The 15,071-nt window shown below is 38.5% G+C and overlaps 1 protein-coding gene across 4 annotated transcripts; it reads left to right on the top strand.

The window, feature by feature from the left end:
* The first annotated feature begins 6,540 nt into the window (after nt 1–6,540).
* Nucleotides 6,541–12,348, top strand: LOC145654003 (uncharacterized). Of its 4 annotated transcripts, none has more exons than XM_081708681.1 (9): nt 6,541–7,190; nt 8,796–8,856; nt 9,264–9,326; nt 9,812–9,880; nt 10,566–10,727; nt 10,884–11,028; nt 11,140–11,169; nt 11,751–11,780; nt 12,257–12,348. In XM_081708681.1, the coding sequence occupies exons 3-9, from the start codon at nt 9,282–9,284 to the stop codon at nt 12,328–12,330; spliced, it is 555 nt and encodes a 184-aa protein (XP_081564807.1). In that variant the 5' UTR covers nt 6,541–7,190; nt 8,796–8,856; nt 9,264–9,281; the 3' UTR covers nt 12,331–12,348. The 4 variants fall into 4 exon arrangements, with proteins under 4 accessions (XP_081564807.1, XP_081564808.1, XP_081564806.1 ...); XM_081708682.1 differs by having other exon boundaries at nt 6,542–6,873; nt 12,257–12,347; XM_081708680.1 differs by lacking the exon at nt 8,796–8,856 and adding an exon at nt 8,611–8,755 and having other exon boundaries at nt 6,543–7,190; nt 12,257–12,345.
* Nucleotides 12,349–15,071: the final 2,723 nt, after the last annotated feature.

Here is a 15,071-nt window from a genome sequence, read left to right as displayed (position 1 = left end):
ATCTTGTTCCATTTTTTTCATAAGTCATTCGTTCTCTTTCTGTCCCTATCCCTTCTAATAGGACCATATTAAGTGGTGTCATTTCACTTAGCTTGGTCCCCATTGTGTATAGTGACAATCTATTTTTAAATCCATTATTTCTTATCACTACTTTTAATGAAGTAATATACAATCTGTTTCTATTGTTCAGTTATAGATTAAGCACAAAAATAAATCAACACTAATAAATCAGTGTGTGTATAGTGAGCAAGTCTATCTCTTTATTACAACAACGGCATGTGTATGTGTGTATGTGTGTGTGGGTGACCTTGCAGCTCCTACCCCTGAATTAGGAGGGGGTTGTGTGTGTGTGTGTGTGGGGGGGGGCTCTCAGACTCCCTCCCACTTGTACTTCTTTTCACTAAGGGCTCCATCTCACTCCTCTGTGTGCTGCATACATTTAAATCACTCACTTATGCTCCTCCCTTGCTGTGTCTACATGGGGTCCATTATGAGTAAACCTCTAGTTTGATCTTGTTAGTTCTGGGGCAAGTATAAGCATGATACATCATATTTGTAATGCCTTACAATTGGTGTTCATGTTCATGAATCACTTCATAAGCATTATGCGTGTATGTCGTAACAGCCTCTAGCTCTCGATTAGGTCTTGGTATTTTATACAATGGTTTTTTTTTTTCACAGCATAGCAAAAATCCCATTTTCTAATTTCATGCTGCCCCTCAAAAAACCATGCAGAAGCTTTCATTTTTTTCCTCTTCCCACAGTTTTTCTGAAGTATGGTATATCTGAGCTACCCTTCCAACAAGCCTGTGACGGGTCGGGCAAAATCAGACGCTTGTGGATATGAAACAGCAGGTTGGTTTAATTGTTGTTCAGGGGTTGTACAATAATCCAGTGTGACGACAAATAGAGATTATAAAGGGATAATCCAAATCGTAGAGAGCATAACAGTCTGAGTCAAAAACCAGACACAGATACTAATGATGTACAGGTGAGTTGAATACACCGGTGATGATTAAATGTCTCTGATTGGTGGAGTTGTTGCCAGGCAGAACAACGGGTTGCTGGGTGTTGTAGTCTGCTATGGGATCTGGCATTATGACACTGTTTTAATAATTCTTCATGTTCTGCACTTAGGATGTATTGTGTAGCTGCTTTCAACCTATCTACCATAACTTTTTCTGCCATTGCCCTGTCATCTGATTTCATAGCTATTTTATAATATGACCTGTCTGATGATCTATGAATTTATTTTTTGTCTGTTTTTATCTAGTTTATTTCTTTGCTGGCTTTCATCATTGGTCCTAGATCTTTGGCTTATCTGCTTTTAATCTACATAATTATCTCTTCCTAGTAGATTAATTGGATAGGACTCTGAAAACAACAGTGGCATTCTTATATGGTCAGCTCTAAGAGTTCTGTGAATTTTAATTTTTGTATTTTCCCAGAGGAACCTTGTGTTCGAATTCTTTGAATTAGAAAGGGGTAAGTGAGAACCTTCTGGTCCAACTGCTGAGTGGGTGGCTCCCATGTCCACCAGGAAAGTCATGGCTTATGTGTCCCAGTTATCCACATGTCCAGCAGTATATTATTCTCTGGCCCTGTTGTTGTTCTGGTGCTTGTTGTAGGTTATGACTTTCTTCTTGTTGATAGGCACCTATGGTTGGGACATTAACTGGTCTTTGCATTCCTCCTCATCCTCTTCCTCTTTCTCTGCCTTTTCCTCTTTCACCTCCATGCACATAGAAATTGATTGGAGGTCTTACTGCAGCTGTAGCTGGAACAGCGACTGGAACTGCTTGTGCATTCTGTGGATTAATGTTTGGAGCAAGAGTAGGTTGAGTAACTACTGCTGCCTATATGATAGCTTCTTATGTTTAGAGCATGGTTATATCAATAGATGCATCACTAAGCTTTTTAATCACCACTGCTGCTTGATTTACCACATATTCTTTTTTCTTCTTTTTTCAGCTCTGTTAACTGAGCCTTCTGTAACTGCATTGTCAACTTCTCCATGGTTTCTTTCTCTTGTTCCTTCTTTTTTCTGCATCTCTCTACATGTTCCTTGAAGACTGACCATTCCATGTTACTTAGGCCCACTACCTCTTCAAGTGTACCTTGTACTTCTTGTGGCAGGCTTTTCTTGAACATCATGTGGAAGAGTCTCTGGTCGGTTTCATTCTGATTCCAAGATCACCCAGTCCCTTCTAGCCATTTTCTTTGGAAGGTGGTGATGTATTCATGGACACATTCTCCAGGTTTCAGCTCTAAGATGTGTAATTGACATGGATCCATTTTTGTTGGAAATTCTTGCCTGATGGCATCCCATATATTGTTTCTCTGAGGATCCAATGGTATAGCATCCCATTTTGGCTTTGCATGTCTTTCTGTCTTAGCCAATGAGAATGTTTTCCATTTTTGCCTTCCCACAGTCTGTGAAAGAATAGCCTTGATGTCTCCTTTGGCTAACTGATGTCCTGCTGTGCATTCTTCAAAGGCTGTTATCCATCTTTTACCACCACTATTTTTGTTTGGCAGTTGTACTATCAATCCTTTCAAATCCATGAATGACCATAGCACATATGAGCCCTATGTGAAGCAGTGGACATTTTCTGACTTGTTGCTTGTTTAGTAAGTGATTGGATCTTCTGGGTAGTTGTTGTTCTTTATCTCTGTATGATTGGTCTTCTTCATCTTTACTTTCACTTTGTTCTGCCTTGATGATTATCGAGTCATCTTGCTGACGGTATGGGTGTGTTCAATAAATCCAATTCATACCCGTGGTATGGACCACCAATTAATGTGGTTCCTTATTATTTCCTAAATTTCAATTGTATTATTAAGTACATTTTAAATCGAAAAAGATGCAGACTCAATAATTAATTGAATAGCAGGTCCTGTGTTTATTTTGCTGTTCAATATAACATACAAATGAAGCATAATTGGGAATATGTCTAACAGTCTGTCATGATTAGTCCCTCCCGGCTTCCATGTTTCATGTTTTCCCTGTCTTGTGTATTTTAGTTCCATGCCATAGTTTCGATTTCTCCGCCCCTCATTTGATTTTCCACACCTGTCCCTTGTTTCTAGTCTTGTTAAGTTCTGTTTGTGTGGAATATATTGAAAGTTTGAATATACTGGATATATGTAAGCCCATCTTTGTTTCGAAGCCTTTGTGTCTGTTCGCCTGTTTGATTCTAGCTGTTTTGTTTTTCCTTACCTCTGTATGTTACTTCTTAGTTTCTGTTATAGCCTGATTTCCCTGTTTGCCTTAGTATGCTTATGGTTCGTGTTTCCTAGTGTCACGATCAGTCCCTTCCACCTTCCGTGTTTTCCTTGTCTTCTGTTCAGTTCCGTTCCATAGTTTCATTTTGTTCTCACCTTGTTTGATTGCTTACACCTGTCCCTCGTTTCTAGTTTTGCGAAGTTCACGTATTTAAGCACTGTTGTGTGCCTTGGTTGTTGATGTTCATTTGAATTTTTGAATGTGTTTAGTTCATTGAATGGTTGTATGTTTATTTCGTATGGTTGTGTTGGTTTGTACTCCGTGTTTCCTAGCCCTGCGTTTTCCCTAGCCTTAGTTATAGCCTGCTTCCCCGTTTGTCTTCGTGTGTGTTTATTTTGTTACTCTTGTATTCCCGTACTCTCCGTGTGAGCTCTTTGCCCCTGAACTGCCTTAACAACTCTGATTTTGGATTTGCCTATAATAAATCTCGCTCCTCTCTGCACATGCGTCCGCCTCCCTACCGCTCACCGTTACACCTAGCCCTCATTTATCCTAGCCATTGTTTTTGTTATCATGTATTCTAAAATTCTCCGTATTGGCTCTGTGACCCTGGACTACCCTAATGACTATGATTCTGGATTTGCCCCTAATAAATCTCGCTCTTCTCCGCACATGCATCCGCCTCCTTACCGCTCACTGTTATACAGTCCCAGGAGCTCAAGATCTTTATACAATTTCTTCAAGGACAGTTATATTACCACTTTTTGTCTTTTTTACTTAGTACTTTTCAGGGTTTCCACCACTATATCCAAATCATGCATTATTTAACATATTCAACACCAGTTAGAGTTTGGTACCATTATATTCAATCGTTATATTCAAACTGTTTTATTTTTTAAAAAGTGATCTCATTCAAATCACCTGGTGCCCATCGTGATAATATTGTTTGTTCCAGTGCCAGGCTGAGATACTGAGGCCTTTGACTGAGGCCCTTGGAGGCCTGACACAGAGGCCCTCAGAGGCCTTACACTGAAGCCTACAGAGGCCTTTTCTATGTGAACCCAGTTTATTTTAAACCATCCACACCTTTTCTGCTTACAATATCATTTTACTTTCTCAAATTCCATACCACTGGAAAGCTTGGTAGAGAGGGCCTGAGTATAGTTTGGGTATATTTAGTTTGGTACTGTTGTCAGACCCTGGCTAGAATCTGACCGGCTTAATTTTATGGCAGGAAAGAGAGGTGAGAACAATAGGAGGTCTGTCATGGGATTGGAGGTTGTACTTGGAGCTCAATAGCAAGCTTGTTAGGTTTGTCTAGATAATGACCCTGTCTTTCCTTTAATAATCACGCTCCAGTAAATAAAACTGTAACTGTCTGGCAGAGATCAGACATCATGCTCAATACCCCCTTCAACCGGGTTACATCTTCTTTACTGCCTGCTTTTCAGTTTATTGATGTGCCTCTCAATTTCTTCCATTTTGACACTGGTGACCCACTACTGACACCAATGTAGCATTGGCAGAGAAGAATCAGAAAATGCCATTTATGCTCAAGAACAGTGATCTTTGTTATTGAGTGGCAAAAAAGAAAAGCGTATAGAATGGAAAAGGAAAAGAGTCCAGAATGGTCCTTGGCATTTTAGGGTTCCTTGGCATTATAGTCCTTGGGGATGTCAGGTGTGTATATTGAATAACAAACTGTCACGGGACGTTCCTCCCCACGAGTCACGTGGTACGGGTGCCAGGGGGTTTCACCTTGTTTGTGGCCACGCCTTTTGTGATTACGTGCACCTGCATGGGGCTTAATGTCGTGTCTATTTAAATCTCCGCTAGTGTGTGTATGGTGTTGGTCATTGTTAGTCTGCTGTTATATGTTAAATACGTATGTAGTCCTTGTTAAGTGTTATTGTGTAATGTGTTGTGTTAACTATGGAAGTCATGTCTTTTGTTAGTATTGTTTATGAGTGCCACCAGTGTTGTTTGTGACTTTCATTAATAAATGTTTCACAGTATCGAGGGATTCTGTGCGTCCTGCTCCATGCCAATCGGCACTCGAGCCAGCAGATCCGTTACAGAATGACCAACCACCACAGGATGCCAGCTCTTTTGGTGAAGAACTGACTTCCTAGCGGGAGGTGCATGGCCACCCCCTGCACTGGATCACTGGCGCCTGGATCCCAGGAGATTGGGGAGAGGACCACGACTGGTATCCGGGTCCACTCCGGAGGTGGAGGGGAACACCCCCAGGAATTTCTTAGCTGAAGCCTAAGGAGGATGGATGTGCCCCACATCAATCAGAAAGAGGTTGGTTGTGTGGAGCTAGTGGGATCCCTGGAGGGCAGAGCTGTAGCCCGAGTTCCTTCCGATCAGCAGACTCGCCAGCGAGACTGGAGGAGTTTGCCCAAAGCCTCGGAGGCAAATCACCTCTGTGACGCTCCTAAAGCGGAAGGAATGAGGAGGATCGTTCAGGGGAGGAGCACGTCCGGAACCGGGGCGGAAGTGAACCTCTAATGAGGCCGGGGACATGTCTTTTGTTAGTATTGTTTGAGTGCCGCCAGTGTTGTTTGTTTCTTTCATTAATAAATGTTTCACTGTATCGAGGGATTCTGTGCGTCCTGCTGCACGATAATTTAAATATAGCTATTCCAGCACATTCTCTTTATGCTCGTGGGGCAGTTATAAAATTGAAGTTTGATGGAGCAAATTAAATTATGTCACGGTACGGCCCTTCCTCCCAAACGTGTGTGTATGCGTGTGTGTGTGTGTGTGTGTGTGTGTGTATTCGTTTGTCCGTAGGGCCACGCCTTCCCCGTGTTTCACACCTGCTCCTCGTTTTGCCGCGTCAGTGTGCATGTATATAATTCTCTCGTTTAATTGTGGATGTGTCGGTGTTTAACCTTGCGATATCGTAAACGCTACATTGTCTTTAATGTTAATCAATAAACGTCGTTGTGTGTCTTGTCAAGCCTCCCCACGTTATAAATTAACACCGCTGAACTGTTACATTCGTTTAGACAGATCTCTTTTAAAAGCTTAAAATGAAGTCTCTGACATGTAATGAACTAATAAATTAAGAATGACTTATTAGAAGGAGATCTGAGATTGAAAAGAGCTAACTTAATAATCTGCATTCTTGGCTCCAAAAGCTGTGATATACACTGCACATATGATAGAGGAGTTTAGTGTGTTTGATGTATAAACAATTTTTTGTACTTCTGCGAAATACTGGAGTGGTAGAGATTACCTGTCCAAACAGGAATAGGGGAATTACTGGCATGCTCGCCTACTGTCTATCAGTGATCTGTAGTCTGCCGCTGCTATCATTAGTGCTAACTGAACATACTGTGCTCTGTGTTACCCTTGGGACAGAACAAGACTGCTGATGTTGGAGTAGCTGGAGAGGGTCAATGAGTCCACTGGAGCTACAGGTTTGACTGAGCCACATGCGGACACTGAATGTCAGGCTAGTTAGCAGCATGAGCGGGCACTAATTAATAGCGCAGCACTGGGCAGACGACTGGGTGCTGGATGGTCTCTGTACCCCGACAGAGAGGACAGGACGTGCGCGGGTCATAGACTGTGTGTACGCCAAATGACATGCGAGCCATTATAATGTGGTCCAACAACTTACGCTTCTCGTTTGGGTAAGTGTGAAAAATTATGACCTGTCCTCGAAAGCTTCCGTCTGGCACATTCTGGGGGATTTTAATGTGACATCTCTGAACACATGGGGGCTTCCCAAGGCCGAGCTTGATAAAACGTCGAGCGGTTTCAAGATCGAAAGTAAATCGCTACGTCCAGGGGAGACTTCAAAGCCTATAGAAAAGGAAACTGAGATTTGAGTGAGGGCAGAAATGTCCATTGAGAGTTTTAGCATCCGACCAAAAGCAGGACTGTCTTACTTTTAAAAACAAAAGCCAGAAATTCAGCTGTACGTTCAGCATCGTAATTCTGACTGAAGGTAAGGTCTTTTTTAAACTTGTCCTACTAGCATCCGAAAATATAGTTAATGTATTCAAACGTGATTAGGTCCGTATGTGTTGTTTCAGTCAGGCTTTCGAACTATGCAACTAACTAATGTGGAGAGAACAAAGAGAGTTAACGTTATTCGGGTGTTCACTTAATCATATAAATACATCGGTCCGGTTACAATCCTCCATATTAACCATACCACTTTTAACCATAATAATAATAATAATAATAATAATAATAATAATAATAATAATAATAATAATAATAATACAATAAACGTATTTCTGTTACATTACTATTATTGTTACTACTACTAATAATAATAATGACAATATTATGCATATATAATTTTAACGTGGAGCGATCACGTAGCGGATGCATGCGCTGAGAAGATTTATTAAAGGGCAAATCGGCAACGGTGCAGGGTCAGTGAGCCCAACAGGGAGAGTCCGGGAAAACATAGCAAACGAAAAATACACAAGAGGTTACAGTGAGGGACACAACAGAAAACAGGTTATGTGCAAAATAACAGGCAGCATGAAAATGTAACGCGAGGGTGTCGGCGCCTTAGACATGAGACGGAAGTGAATTACATAGGGAATCCATAATAGAAGGGACGGACGGGATAGAATAACTAAATATGTTTAATTACAGACACAGACTAACAATACAGAATATAACAAGGAACAAACAGGATAAGATAAGAGTAACAGGCTAACAGGGTGAGGGCGAGAACTAGGGAAGCAGGGAAGTAAACATTAAGGAAACATGAACTGAGAACAGCGAAGATGTATTAAAGTAGGACACGCAGGGAGAACACTGATCTGGACTGCATACTTTAGACAAACAACAACCAAGACAAAAAACATAATTAATAAAACTCAAAGAAAACCAAATAACACTTGCATATATATTAAGAGGAAACAAACAGAAGCGAAGCGATGGAGGAACACCGGACGAGGAAAGAGAGCGGAATCAAACAAGCAAATATTAACGGGGAAAGCAGCGTAGACGAAAACACAGAGAGACAGTAGAACAGGCGAGCGAACAGCAGACAACTAGCAAACATGAACAGGTAAAGCAACACAGACAGAAAGGATAACTTAGCAGGGAGCGCAGGGAATCCTGGAGACAGACCCCTAGTTGCTAGGGAAACGGGGAACGTGACAGACAACAGAGGCTGGAACAATGTAGACCAGTGAGAGGGGAGCGTTCCGTGACGCTTATTCAATTAACTGCTTTTTTGCCCCTCTATGATAATAAAAAAAATGACACCTTTAAGTGGATTTGTGAAATCTCTGGAAATCTGAGCTTCACAAAGAAATCTCTTAAGGGTTGAACCTGCAGAGATAACTGACATAATACACTGAAAAGGGCGTTGAAAAGGTTTCTTTTCTCCTCTCCTACAGAAACCAGTGGTCTTAGTTATTTGGCTATACCATTTCTTCACCCATCCATGTTCTTTACCAAGTCACACAGGACCATGAGGACATGAGCTTTCATGGTTGCCACATCGCCGTAATGAGCAACAAAGCCTTCTGCACTGTGTTAATTGTGAGTTTATATGATGCTTACGCATCTTTTTATGTCACAGCTCACATGTATCTTAACCTTCTGATCTGATGTCCTGGTGATCTCGTCCTGATCATCTAAAGGTCTGAATGTGTTTGATTAAAAAGTAGCTCCTTAGCTCTAAGTTCTCTCATGTTATGAAGATGCAAATGCAGTGCATACATTTTTGCTTTTATAAGGACATGGGTCTTAATGCTGAACAAAACTCTTCCTTTTACTAAAGATACATGTTATGTGCACTTTTTGCAAATATGGTTAGTTAATTGAAAGTGTATTAGCCAAGACAATGTAAGTTTAATAGTATAGCACATTCAAAAGTAATAATTCAAAATTGTTTTATGTAAACATGAATAAGAGCATATAGAGCATAAAATGATACAGTTAATTTAAAGTAAATGGGCATGAGAAGAAAGGCATAAATCAGATTAGCATTAGAATTCCAGTGTCTACAGGTTTTAGTCTAAACATGATCTCCTCTCCTTTTTCACAGGGACTTATTTTAAGACTCATGGTCTGTGATGCAGAATGTGAAAATAATTTTCGTAAAGACATAGTAAGTATTTCATTATTAATCATTTTTGTTAAATTATTATTAAATTTTTAAGTCATAAATGTAATATATATTGACAAAAATATCAGTAGGTATACTAATACTTATAACTCATGTATTGCTATATGTATTAGTCAAATATACAAGACAAAAAGCAACAATATTAAGTCTAAGGAAATGGAATTTTTATTTTTTAATGTGACAGTACAGTATTTAAGTAATTCATCAGAGAGGTTTATATTGGGCAGTGATAGTTAGATTTATCCATTTTGTGCAGAATAAGCACATCCACACCAAAAGGTGTATGATGGTGCTGATATTAAGTCTTTGACATAGTCTGGGTTCCCTAAAATGTACAAGGACTCTTAAATTAAGATTATTTTAAGATCAGGACTTTTTACATCCAGATGATATTCATTAATTAGTTATTTGTGTGTTTTATATTTACACACTTGGTTAACATTTGTATTGTTTTTTAATATATATAGACAACATGTTTATTTGAAGACCATTGGATTGCGGTCAAGAACTTCACACCTCCTGCTGAATCTCAAAAGGTAGGATGAAGCAGCCATGTTTACATAATACATTTATATTCTATGGATAATGACAAAATAATATTATGTAATTTTAGTTTAATATACTCAAACAGCTCTAGTGCATTACCAAGAGTAACATACAGTACAATGTGTGGAAAACACAAAAAACAATTACATTTATGGATACATTATCATTTATACAGACTTTGTATAGTTGTCATGCATAGAAGTACCTTATTAAAATAAAAGTAAAATTTGATTGCTGGCCCCCAAAGAATATGAATGAGTTACAGTACATTACAAAACTGTTATGAGTGAATTCCACAATAAAATTGCATTTTATATCCACTTATATAATTATTACTTTCATTATTAGGAATTAGTTTAGGTAATGGAGAGACACTTAGAGAATTACTCTTATTTATAAGAAAACCTAGATATAACAGAAACAATAGTGTCTAGTCAAATAAAACGTTGCCACACTGATTTCACCTCAACTGCAAAAACAATTATGATTAAATATGATCATGAACTGTATTATTCTTCCTGAACCACTAGGGGTGATGGCTTACATTTTCACCATTGTTTCTTGATTCCTTCCAAGCTTTTAAAACTTAATTTGAAAAGCTGGCTCAAGGTTTGCACAACATTTTGTCATGAGAAGTTAATCATTTTTCTTTCTTCTTGGGTTTCTTTTTTTTAGAAGGAGCATATTTTACTCTCTGTCATAAATACTCTTTGTTCCACCTGGAAGCAGAATGGAGAAAAACTTAAGAAAGAATGTATGAATGATACAAGGAACTGCAATGATTGCCCTGAAAAAGTTATGTGGACATATGGAAATATCCTGAAACGCTTTGCAAAGGTACTGCTAGTTATATTTGCATATTTGATGCTAGATTCATGCTCAAGGACACTACACATAAAATTCTAGGACTGCAGGTCATATGGGCTTGCGTCATAGACTGTGTGTTCACTGTAAAGTCTAAAATCATTGTGTCGTCTCTTCTGCTTTTTCTAGCTGAACAACACAAAGAAAACAGAAAATATTACTAATTTTTGTGAGAATTATACCTGCAAAGATTCCTATACAACATATTTTATCAGAACAAATGACTTTGTGGAAATCTATTATAAAATATGCAACTGGATAAAAACATTGAAAGGTATGGATCTCAATCTGTCTAGAGGTGAATGAGCATTTTGTTTTTTATATCTAAAGCTCTCTTTAAAATGACAATGTTCTAAAGCTAAGTTAATTGCTCTTTTTTGATTAGCTGGCATCCCAAAGTGCCCAAACGTACAGAGTAAGTAACAGTATATTTATTACTTTGTTAATTTTATTTTTTCATACAAGACCCGTGCCACATTGTTTTGAAAATTCTACATAGGTGGAGTTACATGGAACGATTATGAGGTAGATGCAGACCCTGAAAAGACCAAGATTTATTGAGAGGAAAATCCATAATCAGAGTTGTAGTTAAGTTCCAGGGTCATAGATCCAACATGTAGAGTCCGGGACTGCATCTTAAACAAACAAAACAAACAAACAATGAGAAAAGGGAGCAGGTTATAACAATGACACAAGTTAACGATAATAACTAACACTAAAGATCAGAAAACAGGCAGAGAAATCACGATGCTGAATTACAGATGGAGGCTAGGCTTAACACAATGACCAGCAAACACACAGGCAACACGGCAGTGTTTACTTACACATGCTACTGAGGACTAACAATGCACAGATTATACAAATTAGGTGAAAACCAATGTATTTCTTATAATGTATTACAATCTTTTTTGCTTGATGTTTCCTCTATTCTTAAATCCTAAAAATGTCTGACCATCACAATGTCATTTTATTTGTTTGCTTGTTTATTTATTTTAGATTCTACAACTTGTTCCTGCATTATCAAGGGTAAGTGCCATCTAAAACACACTGTTTTGGTAGCTTCGTATTGGAGGTTATTAGAGAGACTTTCTTACTCTGCAGAGAGGGTGCAATTTGATATTTAATGTAACCATAAGTTCTAGCGTACAGTTCGCTGAAGACTGCTCCAGTCTCTTCCTCACAGGAGATGATACAATAGGGATTGTGCAGGGAATGTTTTCTTTGCACATGTAAGGCCTCTGATATCCAGTATGAAAAACATGAATGCCACTGTGTATCTGAACTCTGTTGCTTGCCACTTTTATCCTTTCGTAGCTGCAGTTTAGCCAATCAAACGAACATTTCCAGCATGATGGAAAGGCGTGTACCTCTTTAGGTACTACATACCTCTCAAGATGATATGTTAGATATCTCTAATGTGGCAGTGCTCTTCTACACCTTCCATCATACTATAGTAGTAAATACGTCACTTATGTGCTTTGGGTTGTTGTTGTTTTTTTTAGATGTGTCATCTCACTTTTCTGTTCCTGTTCCTACTACTATGAGTAAGTGTCCTCCACCACATTCTATAAACTGACACTTGTAGCAGCATGAGAGCTGAGTCAGCATTTTATTAAATACACTTGACCTTACATTCTTAAAATATATTCCAATGAATGATCGCCTGAATGGAAGAATCTATGTTTCATTTGTATCATGCAAAAAAAGAAGGATCAGAATTTGGAACAAGAAGCTTGACTCCATGAAGCCATCCTGCTTTTTGGCAACAATTCAAGCCAGTGTTGAAAGTGGAATTGTACAGAGAATATTTTCTTTGCACACGTAAGGCCTCTGATATCCAGTATGAAAAACATGAATGCCACTGTGTAAGATCAAAATTTGGAACAAGAAGGTTGAGACCATGAAGTTGTCCTGGTTTTTTTTGTCAACACTTTAAGCCAGTGATGGCAGTGGCATTGTGCAGGGAATGTTTTCTTTGCACACGTGAGGCCTTTGATATCCAGTATGAAAAACATGAATGCCACTGTGTATCTGAACTCTGTTGCTGGCCAATTTTATTCTTTCATAGCTGCAGTTTAGCCAGTCAAATGAAGACTTCCAGCATGATGGAAAGGCGCGTACCGTAAACACATACCGTGGTTATATTTACTGTGTTCAAATGTGAAAATCAATTACTATGGCATGTTTTTGGTATCATGTTATTGCATTTATATAAATGAACATGTGTACAGTATAATGTAAAACCTCTTTTTATGAATTTCTACTCTACACACCTCCGCTTGGCATAAGTGTTATTTACACAATTTCTTTGTATTTTTTGCCTATCTTTCTATGTACTCTGTAAGAGGTTCCCCCCAGAATATTAGCCCATAGGAACCAAAAGTCATACCCAAGTCATCCAAGTCCTCTAAGAGCACAACTAGTCAAATGTCATATCCGTTCTATACCAGTCCAGGAAGTTTATAGAATGTGTGATGGACCTGAGCACACACTATTTTTCTTTCTCTTGGGGATTTCATTGTGACTCGGGTCTGCCAGTGATTGACACCTAGAATAGCCAATAGCTGCATGTAGAACATGTGTATACATATAGTACCATAAGATTAGTGTGAATACCTAAAGACTTTTTTTTCCCGTATGATCCGGGCACTTTATCATCAGAAGCCACCCATACCACCATACCATCTGCAAATGAAAGTAAGTTATCCATCAAAATATTTTAATGACACTCTTAAATGTCATTTAGGCCAACTTTATAAGTACAAAAATAGCTGACAATCATCTACTTTATGAAATGCTGCAGCAAATTAGTAGTTAAAGCTTGTTCCCTCATTAAGATCTGCTGTTATTCTTGTCTATGTACTATATACCTCTCAAGATGATATGTTAGATATCTGTAATGTGGCAGTGCTCTTCTACACCTTCCATCATGCTATAGTAGTAATTATGTCAATTATGTGCTTTGGGATGTTATGTTAGATACCTGTAACTTTGCAGTGCTTTTCTACCTCTTCCAACATGCTATAGTAGTAAATACTTCACTTATGTGCTTTGGGTTGTTGTTGTTGGTTTTTTTTTAGATGTGTCAGCTCACTTTTCTGTTCCTGTTCCTACTACTATGAGTAAGTGTCCTCCACCACATTCTATAAACTAAAACTTGTAGCAGCATGAGAGCTGAGTCAGCATTTTATTAAGTACACTTGACCTTAAATTCTTAATATATATTCCAATGAATGATTGCCTGATTGGCAGAATCCATGTTTCATTTGTATCATGCTAAAAGAAAGATCAGAATTTGGACCAAGCAAGTTGAATCCATGAAGTTGTCCTGTTTTCTTGTCAACACTTCAAATCAGTGATGGCAGTGGGATTGTGCAGAGAATGTTTTCTTTGCACATTTAAGGCCTCTGATATCCAGTATGAAAAACATGAATGCCACTGTGTATCTGAACTCTGTTGCTGGCCAATTTTATCCTTTAATAGCGGCAGTTTAGCCAGTCAAACGAACACTTCCAGGATGATGGAAAGGCACGTACCTTAAACACGTACCGTGGTTATATTTACTGTGTTCAAATGTGAAAATCAATTACTATGGCATGTTTTTGGTATCATGTTATTGCGTTTATATAAATGAACATGTGTACAGTATAATGTAAAACCTCTTTTTATGAATTTCTACTCTACACACCTCCGCTTGGCATAAGTGTTATTTACACAATTTCTTTGTATTTTTTGCCTATCTTTCTTTGTACTCTGTAAGAGGTTCCCCCCAGAATATTAGCCCATAGGAACCAAAAGTCATACCCAAGTCGTCCAAGTCCTCTAAGAGCACAACTAGTCAAATGTCATATCCGTTCTATACCAGTCCAGGAAGTTTATAGAATGTGTGATGGACCTGAGCACACACTATTTTTCTTTATCTTGGGGATTTCATTGTGACTCGGCTCTGCCAGTGATTGACACCTAGAAAAGCCAATAGCTGCATGTAGAACATGTGTATATATATAGTACCATAAGATTAGTGTGAATACCTAAAGACTTTTTTTTCTCGTATGATCCGGGCACTTTATCATCAGAAGCCACCCATACCACCATACCATCTGCAAATGAAAGTAAGTTATCCATCAAAATATTTTAATGACACTCTTAAATGTCATTTAGGCCAACTTTATAAGTACAAAAATAGCTGACAATCATCTACTTTATGAAATGCTGCAGCAAATTAGTAGTTAAAGCTTGTTCCCTCATTAAGATCTGCTGTTATTCTTGTCTATGTACTATATACCTCTCAAGATGATATGTTAGATACCTGTAATG

Source organism: Electrophorus electricus, unplaced genomic scaffold (assembly GCF_041902795.1).
Source record: "Electrophorus electricus isolate QZ-2024a unplaced genomic scaffold, ASM4190279v1 Scaffold106, whole genome shotgun sequence".
NCBI classification, from domain to species: Eukaryota; Metazoa; Chordata; class Actinopteri; order Gymnotiformes; family Gymnotidae; genus Electrophorus; species Electrophorus electricus.
This window is presented reverse-complemented; position numbering and strand designations above follow the sequence as displayed.